General features: G+C 44.8%; 1 protein-coding gene across 1 annotated transcript; it reads left to right on the forward strand.

Annotated features, from left to right (window-relative positions):
• The first annotated feature begins 2,016 nt into the window (after nt 1-2,016).
• LOC114505245 (zinc finger X-linked protein ZXDB) lies at nt 2,017-7,655 on the forward strand. Its single transcript, XM_028523145.2, has 2 exons — nt 2,017-4,662; nt 4,791-7,655. The coding sequence occupies exons 1-2, from the start codon at nt 2,233-2,235 to the stop codon at nt 4,794-4,796; spliced, it is 2,436 nt and encodes an 811-aa protein (XP_028378946.1). The 5' UTR covers nt 2,017-2,232; the 3' UTR covers nt 4,797-7,655.
• Nucleotides 7,656-9,650: the final 1,995 nt, after the last annotated feature.

Below are 9,650 nucleotides of genomic sequence, written 5' to 3' on the forward strand. Positions count from 1 at the left end.
AAGGGAGCTATAAAAGGAAGCACACGGCATAATTCTGTTGATGTAACTTCATATAAAGTGGTGAAGCTATACAAAAAGGCACCGAGATGATTATCACAAAGTCAGGAGAATGACTCTATGCATGGGAGAGGGAGTGGGTTGGGATTGGGAGGAATTCTGGGAGGCTGGCAGTGGTCTATCTCTTGACCTTGGTCCTGGTTACATGGGTGTTTGCTTTTATAAAGTGTCTAAACCTGGCACGTATGTTTTATGCAATCTTCTGTACCGCATATGTGAAAAACGCTCCCTCCAAATAAATGTAATACAAAGAAAATTACGTGAAGTAGAAATTTTGATGAAGTTTGAATTGTTATGGGTGAAACACCTGATCTTCGAATCAAGAGATCGGCCAGTGGACATTGTCATTAAAAAGGGGGGAAGCAGGGATTCTTTAAACTTATAGGTACCCCATCATCAAGTCATCTCTGTAAACATCTCTCTTGCTAGCCATTTCACCCCATCTTTATATCAATTCCCAACTTACTGATGACAGACAAACTGGAGGATCAACATCATCAATGACAAGATCATTAGGCATCTCAGGCCAAATCCTTCACAGTGAGACTGGGCCACCACAACTAAATGTAGGCAGGTGCACAGGGTAGTGGTATGGGGGTGCATTGCACATGGTCATCTGTGCATTTTTCTCGGGAGACTTCACTGCAGTGACTTAGGGTTCAACCTTACCACATCGAACTGGTACTTCCACCCAGAGACCTCCCCGTGCTAAAGAATCTAGAGAAAGCTGAGGCCTGTCCTCCTTGTGCTGTGAGACTGGACGTGAACTGTCCATGCCGGAACCGATGGTGGAAGTGCAGAGTTGGCCTAGGTCGTGCACTGTATAGAGAGAACCGGGCAGTGGTTTTGTAACGGTGGGAAATTGTAACCCAGCCCACCATTGTTTTGATGTTGTTCCTGTAAGTGCTGACTCGGTCTAATACGTGGCCTATAGATGAACAGCATGTTCGTATGAGAATCCTAGGAACCAGTTTCGAAAGATACAGACCCGGATCCTCAGGCATCCCAGCTCGGGGAGATTTGCTGACCTTCAACCACAGAGTCCCAGGGCCATGAAGCCAGCGTGACTAAACCAGGATGATGCGCACGGGACCCCCACTTGCCTTATCGAACGGACCCTGCTCCTCTGCACTAGAGAACTCTGCAACCCCCTCTCTTGATGTCTTGGTTCTGTTCCCTTCTCCCTCCTTATAAAACACCTCTGCCTTCACTGAGAGGTGGAGATGGGCTTTGAGACAGGAGTCCCCCATCTTCCAGGAGATGAGCTTTGAGACAGGGGTCCCCCATCTTCCAGATAGCCAGCTTTTGCAAATAAACCACTTTCCTTTCCAAGGGCACCTGTCTCTGGAGTACTGGCTCTCCGCGGCAGGCAGGCAGCCGGACCCGCCTTCGGTTACAGTTTGGGTTTTCTAGATTTCAATAGAAATTGTTCCATCCCCCAGGCTTTGCTTTCTAGGCTGAACAGTGCTAATCTGTTTTGGCCCCACCTCCTACTGATTGTAATTTCTGCATCAGCAGAACAAAAAAATATTAAGTATGTGCCCCACTTTCCTGCGCAAGACAATTCTGGATAGGGAAGTTGGCCAGGAAAACAAACAAGAAGGACGACGACGACATCATTTTCAGTGGCAATTCCTAGTGGCAGGGTAGAGTAACGTTGACACAAACTGTATTCTCCGAGGAATAGTCTCTCATCCATCAATCCAGCCAGCCAGCCAGCCAGCCAGTCAACGAATTTTCACACGTGAGCAGTACTAAGCACCACGCTTAGCACTGGGAGGGGCTGGGGTGTTTGTTTTGGTCTATACAGGGAGGTACGGACTTCAGTTGCCTTTAGCAGATAGACGCGTAGGTATTCCAGCACCGGTTACCGAGTGAAGTGTCTCTTGCCCATTACCTGGGAAGATCTGCTGGATTTCCTACTCCTGTTAACTGTGGAATTTATTTATGCATACCAGGCTCTGCCTCTGGGCTTTCTTTCTGTTCCAGAGACCCGGTACCACAATATTTAAATCACTGTGGCGTTAAACACGTTTTAATATCTGATAGGGCCAGTTTCTGCGCATTGCACATTTTTTTTTTTTTCCTTTCAGGAACGTGTTCGGGCCCGCGGCAGGGGGCGGGGTCGCACCTCCTCCGCGGCTCTGGTTCCAGCAGAGCCTCTCAGACGCGGAGATGGAAATCCCGAGGCTGCTCCCGGCTCGCGGGATGCGACAGGGCGGCGGCGCTGGCAGCCCCGCGGGCGGCGGCCGAATCCACGGAGGCCCTGACCCGCGGGCTGGCCAGGCCCCCGCGCGCCGCCTCCTGCTGCTCCGGGGCCCCCAAGATGGCGGGCCCGGGCGGCGGCGCGAGGAGGCCCGCGCGGCCTCACGGGGCCCGGGCTCAGGCCCGAGCCCTTTGGCGCCGAGGCCAGATCAGGCCGGCGGCGCCGGCGGCGGCGGCGTCGGCGGCGGCGGCGACTTCTTCCTGGTGCTGCTGGACCCGGTGGGTGGCGACGTGGAGACCCCGGGCGCGGGCCAGGCCGCAGGGCCCGTCTGGAGGGAGGAAGCCGAACCCGGCCCAGGGCTCCAGGGGGGCGAGAGCGGCGCGAACCCCGCGGGCCGCCCTGCGCCAGGGCCCCGCTGTCTGTCCGCGCTCCCCGCCCCGGCCCCGTCCCCGATCCCCGCCCCAGGCCTGGGCCCCGCCGCGGCCTTCGCGGGCACCGTGACCATCCACAACCAGAACCTGCTGCTGCGCTTCGAGAACGGCGTCCTGACCCTGGCCACGCCCCCGCCGCCAGCCTGGGAGCCCGGGGTCGCGCCTGCCCCGCAGCCCGGCGGTCTGGTCGCCCCGCAAGCTGGGGTCCCACACGCCGCGCAGCCTGGCGACTGCCCGGAGCTGCCGCCGGACCTCCTGCTGGCCGAGCCCGCGGAACCCGCGCCCGCCCCTGCGCCGGAGGAGGAGGCGGAGGGCCCGGCCGCGGCCGAGAGCCCCCGCGGGCCACTGGGCCCGGGCCCGGGCGTGGTGCTGTACCTGTGTCCGGAGGCGCAGTGCGGACAGACCTTCGCCAAGAAGCACCAGCTGAAGGTGCACCTGCTGACGCATAGCAGCAGCCAGGGCCAGAGGCCCTTCAAGTGCCCCCTGGGCGGCTGCGGCTGGACATTCACCACCTCCTACAAGCTCAAGAGGCACCTTCAGTCGCACGACAAACTGCGGCCCTTCGGCTGCCCGGCGGAGGGCTGCGGTAAGAGCTTCACCACCGTGTACAACCTCAAGGCGCACATGAAGGGCCACGAGCAGGAGAACTCGTTCAAGTGTGAGGTGTGCGAAGACAGCTTCCCCACGCAGGCCAAGCTCAGCGCCCACCAGCGCAGCCACTTTGAGCCCGAGAGGCCCTACCAGTGCGCTTTTTCCGGCTGCAAGAAGACGTTCATCACGGTGAGTGCTCTGTTTTCCCATAACCGCGCCCACTTCAGGGAGCAGGAACTCTTTTCCTGCTCCTTTCCTGGCTGCAGCAAACAGTACGACAAGGCTTGTCGGCTGAAAATCCACCTGCGGAGCCACACCGGCGAGAGACCTTTCCTTTGTGACTTTGACGGCTGTGGCTGGAACTTCACCAGCATGTCCAAACTGTTAAGGCACAAAAGGAAGCACGACGACGACCGGAGGTTCATGTGCCCTGTGGAAGGCTGTGGGAAATCTTTCACGAGGGCCGAGCATCTGAAAGGCCACAGCATAACCCACCTGGGCACGAAGCCTTTTGTGTGCCCTGTGGAAGGCTGCTGTGCCAGGTTCTCCGCCCGCAGCAGTCTCTACATTCACTCTAAGAAACACTTGCAGGATGTAGACACCTGGAAGAGCCGTTGCCCAGTGTCCACCTGTAATAAACTCTTCACATCGAAGCACAGCATGAAGACCCACATGGCCAAAAGGCACAACCTCGGCCAGGATCTCTTGGCTCAGCTAGAAGCTGCAAATTCTCTCACGCCCAGCAGTGAACTGACCAGCCAGGGACAGAGTGATCTCAGTGATGCAGAGCTGGTGTCTCTCTTCTCTGATGTGCCTGGCAGTAGTTCTGCTGCAGTGCTGGACACGGCATTGGTGAACTCGGGAATCTTGACTATCGATGTGGCTTCTGTGAGCTCCACTCTGGCTGGGAGCCTCCCTGCTAGCAACAGTAATTCCTTAGGGCAGGCTGTGGACCCGCGGGCCTTGATGGCCACCACTGACCTCCCTCAAAGCCTGGATACCTCTCTCTTTTTTGGAACGACAGCCACCGGGTTTCAGCAGAGCCCCTTAGATATGGATGATGTCACCAGCGTGAGTGCGGGGCCATTGGGATCTCTGGGCTCTCTGGCTATGAAAAACTCCAGTCAGGAGCCCCAGGCTTTGACCCCCAGCAGTAAGCTGACTGTGGACACAGATGCTCTGACTCCTTCAAGCACCCTTTGTGAAAACAGTGTCTCAGAACTACTGACGCCGACCAAAGCAGAATGGAACGTACATCCTGATGCTGACTTCTTTGGGCAGGAGGAAGAAACCCAGTTTGGATTCTCCAACCCAGTGGGAAACCATGGTTGTCAGAAAGAAACAGATCTGATCACGGTGACTGGCAGCTCATTTTTGGTATGAACTCGCTATTCGTTCCTCACAACGTTGGTTACTTTTATTAATTATGCTCATTTTCGAGGATGTTCTGGACTAAATGTGTAACTGTGCTTCTTTTTCTTCTTCTTCTTTTTTTTTTTTAACAGGTTTGAAAAAGAACAGAGCCCCAGGCTACAAGTTCCGCTGATCTGGAGTCTGGAACTGACGAGTTGTGTGACCCTGAGCAAGTCACTTAACCTATCTGAGCCTTAATGTCCTTATTTATAAAATGAGGTGGTTTGAATAGATTGTTTATGAGGTCCTTAAGCTTTGTATTTTCATGATTCTGTGCTCTTTTTTTGATAATTATAGGACATTTTATATTGATTAACTATTGCATGTGCTTCTAATGTAATGAAAGCTGCCTTGAGAGTTCATTATCAGAAATGGTGGAACTGCTGTTTAACTTTAAAAACAATGGAAATTTTCCACAATGCCAAAGCACTTCTAAAACCTAATGGTAGAGCTTGAAAATAGGAAGCTGAAAATATGGGCTGGTTCTTTTTACCTGTTAATCTTTATAGCCTCTTTTTTTGATGTAAGACTGTGTTGTTGTGGAATGTGCCAGGGCTTTGATATAACTGAGTCCCAGAAAAAAATGACTTTGTGTGTTGAATAAGTGGCCTTAAATAAGTTATTTAGTGTTACCAAGCCTGCGTTCCCTAGCTGTAAAATACTCAGTGCAGTGTACGTATACATGGTGCATCTTAGACTTCTTTTTCTATCCCAGTAGTTAGTGTTGGACGGAAAATGTTACATGTTTTGGCATGTTTTAGTAAATGTTTATCATGTTTCCTGCCCCTCTCATTCTTCCTCAAAGAGCATAAATTGGCATAATTCAGTATCACACTTGTGCAGTCAATAAAAGTGTATGAAAGTTAAGGAACAGGGAAAGAAATCTCTTTTTTTCCCCACAGATTAAGAAGAATTTTTCTCCACATACTTCTTGTATGACATTGCACACATGTTCATCCATTAGAGTAAATTATAGTGTCTTTGCTGTGTCCTCAAAGGCAGCCCATAGAATGACTATAAAGCCTGCAGTTACAAGAAAATCTGGGATTGGATCAGAGTGAGATTTTCTCCCCTCTCTCTGGAGAGCTCATTGTGTGCCTTCTCCAGAGTTGGAATAAGAAGTTTTGTTTGCATTTTGAGTAAATAGTGTTTGTCTTACATGAAGCATTTTATACTTTGTACAGCACTTTCACAAATGTTATATTTGATTTTCATGATGTTGTAAGATAGTTGTGGCCAAGATTTTACTATAACTCATATTACAATCTATCTAACTTACAGTACATTACAGAAGAATTTTGCTTAGTAACATATAAAAATCCCTCCCTATTCTCTTCTGAGATTCATGATCACTTTTGTTTATAGCCATTTGTTCTGTTCCACCTAAATCTCTGTCTGTTACTTTCTGCCAGCTCTGGTCCCTCTGCAACCTGTTTTCTAACGTGCACACCTGTCCTTGCTGTGATCTCTTTTTTAAAATTTTAATTAGACAGTTTTTTTCCATAGTCACCATCTCTCAGCCTTTATCCTCACGTACCCCCCCCCACCCTTTTCTTTTGTCACAAAATTTACTGCAAGTCTGTGCACTAAGAAATTATTTTCTGGATTTAGATGTCATTATGTTTATATATGAGTCAATAATGAGATATTTTATGTAAGATTTTAGTGAGATATGTACTTTTACTTTTCTAAATTTTTTACCATGTAGTTCTGCTAACAAACACTATTAGTTGCTCTGAAACATTCTAACCCACTACCGTTTGCATGCAGATGTTTGTGGACAACAGTTGTCATAGCGGTTTGGCCGTGTGCTTGAAACTTTGCCACTTTGAAATGCATCTGTACTGTCTTTCTAATTCGTACATTGGTTGTACTCATTTTGTGAAAAAGAAAAAGTATACATAAATTTGTATTTCAAACAATCACAGTTTGATTGTTTCTAAACATTTAAAGTTCTCCTTCATCATTTGGAAAGACTTTTAAGTCCATTTTGGAAATGTGTGGTCATTAAGTCCTCTTAAATATATTCTTTTTCTACAAATGGGAATGCAGAGGCCTAAGGTGAACATGCAGGTCATAGGCATGTATTAAGATATATAGCCATAAAATATTTGAAAATCCTTTCACTTTGTTTCTTTAACCCCTCATTCTTATTTCCTCCCATTAAACACTATTGGAAAATACACTTTTGTTATATTCTGTGGAATTGCCAAAGGACAAATTTTACTTTTCTCGAAAATAATCTTGTAATTGTTTGTGGGTTCACATGGTTTCTTTTATTACATTTGTTCAAAAGATCTCTCTTTCAATATCATTTTCCCAGCATGATGATAAAAAATGACATGAAATATAATCAGAAGTGTGACTACAATTGTTACATTTCTCTTAGTGTTGGCATAAATTTTCCCTTTAAAAAATAATGGGACATAATTTAATGTTCATTATCTCATTTGCCTATTGTACCTCTTCAATCCTTGTTTTATTAAAATGTTGCCAATCGAAAACATGCTTTGGCAGGAAGGTTTGGGTAAGGGACTCTGTTGGACATGTTCATCATGAGTTAAAATATGTTAATCTTGACATTTTTCCATTATCTCATTATAGTATTACATAATTGATAGCCTTGATTAGTAGATGTAAAATGTGATGGAATGTGAAGATCCTTTTTCTCTGTGGATTAAATGGTTTCTATTCCCATTCAGGAACAATAAGAAAAGATTTTGGTATAACAAGGTATTTATGACTGCTCCTTGATTCCAGATAAAAAATTGATTAATTCCCTGTTTGGGAATATTCATAATCCCTCAATAATTATTGATATCAAACAGATCCACTTGATGATTTAGTAATAAAACCTAATTTAGATACAGCTCACTCGAAGTATAGGATAATTGAAATATAAGGCTGAGATAAAATTTATGTATACATTGCTTTTAAACAAAAAGGTTGCTTAGCAACTTTTTAAAAAATATATGTGCAGTATTTAGAGAATGGATTGTCTAACCACTTTGACAGAACACAACTACATATAAAAGCAAATCACTCATTATGAATGAATTTTTTATATTTGTCAAATCCAAATCAATAGGCTTTTGGTGATAGTTTTTAAGCAAGGGACCTTACTGTATATTTGAAGTTAATTTACTACATGCAAAATATAATGTATAGTAGTAGGGGTATAGATTGGAGGAGTAAAATGTGAGCCACATCCTCATTTTAAAAAGGACAATAGGAATTCATACAGTAAACATTTCACAGCTAAATTATAGCAGCAAACATGTTTTCAGACACCAAATTAATGGGATGGAGGAAATGGAGGGGCAGAAGCTATGCTTTAGTAGATGGTTATATGTAGTTATGTAGAGAGGAGAGTAGAATTATTCCAGCCAAGGAGAAAAGCACAAGAATTTGGAATAAAATTGACCACACCACACTGATCAAGACAACCTAGCTCAAATACAGAGCTCATGTTTGGTAAGTGCTGGATGTCAGGGTTAGACTTTCAGTATGGAAACAAACTTGGAGAGCTGTGAAAACCAGTCACAGTGGACAGGACTTTATCATGGACATGGTTAAGAGCCAGTGAAGATATCTAAGAAAGGAAGTCAAATGATGACTAAGCAGGGTGGGGCAAAAGTAGGTTTACAGTTGGTTTTATTGAAAATAATACAATGATTAATAAATAACAGTATAAATATAAACTCTTTCCTGAACTCACAACTGTAAATCTACTTTTGCCCCACCCTGTATACAAAGTTTAATATAGTAGACATGTACAATGTGGATTTAATTAGGGGAAATAGGAAAATCATTTAGAAGTCTATTGTAATAATTTCAGGGTTCCATGATAAAAGCTAGGACTGGAGTTGTGTCAGGAAGGGAGAGATATTGGAGATGCTTCCAAATTGAGAAAACAAAAATAACTGGGGGTTCACTGAATATTTGGGACATCCATCAGAAAAAAGATCAAAATTATTTCTAAGGGTTTCTTAGAGATTGTAAATTACATTTCATTAACATAAACAAGTTTAGGTATTGAATCTTTCAGAAATGTATACAGAAAAAAAACTAGTTTTGGGCATTTTTAATTCTCTGGGAAATGGTAAATCTTAGTTATTCCTAAATACACACTATTAGACAGCAGAGACCATTTTATTTCCCTTGGCTCCCTCTTATGTTCTCAGATTCACATTTGATATTTGTGCTCTTATTTGCCTTTGAGTATTTACAGACTTCTTCAACCTCATACAGTACCCTCACAAAATACTCAGCATCAAAATGAGCTGTCACCTCTGCCTGACACTTCTTTCTTCCCTATTATGGATAGTCATTGGATATTTTATGTGGTACTTAATAATATGATAAATGATTTTGCTATAAGTTAGGAGATGCTATGTAGTCATGAATTTCAATAGTTCCTCAATGTTAACTTTGTTAGATTGAGTTTTACCTGTATTTTTCTTAGATTGGAAAATACGGGACTAGGATTGTCCAAAACTAAATTCCATATAATCTTTGGAGCTTCTTGCTCATAATCCCCATCACTAATTAACATGGTGTGAGAACTCAGGCACTGGAACCACATCCTCTGTTACTACATACATATTATTTTATGTTTATATTTTCTCCTAACATATTTCCTCTTTTCCGTTGTTACCATTAACTCTAATGGTGATAATTCAGAAGAAATGGAGTCCAAAGAAAAAGCAGAAGAGGGGATAAGTAACATAAATAACTACCTAGCAATTACATTTTGTTTGATGGTGAATTTGCTGTCCTGCATTGTCAACAGAACACTTCATCTCATTCTATTCTGCTGACATTTATGTACCTGAAAAACACATAATCTGTCACTTAGCCACAGAAAATAATTCAAAATCTTAAAGCAGATAATGATTCTTAAGAGCACTAATAAGGTGTGAATCCCCTACAAATATCTCTTATTGTTACCA

The sequence above is a fragment of the Phyllostomus discolor genome, chromosome X, assembly GCF_004126475.2.
Source record: "Phyllostomus discolor isolate MPI-MPIP mPhyDis1 chromosome X, mPhyDis1.pri.v3, whole genome shotgun sequence".
Classification (NCBI taxonomy): domain Eukaryota; kingdom Metazoa; phylum Chordata; class Mammalia; order Chiroptera; family Phyllostomidae; genus Phyllostomus; species Phyllostomus discolor.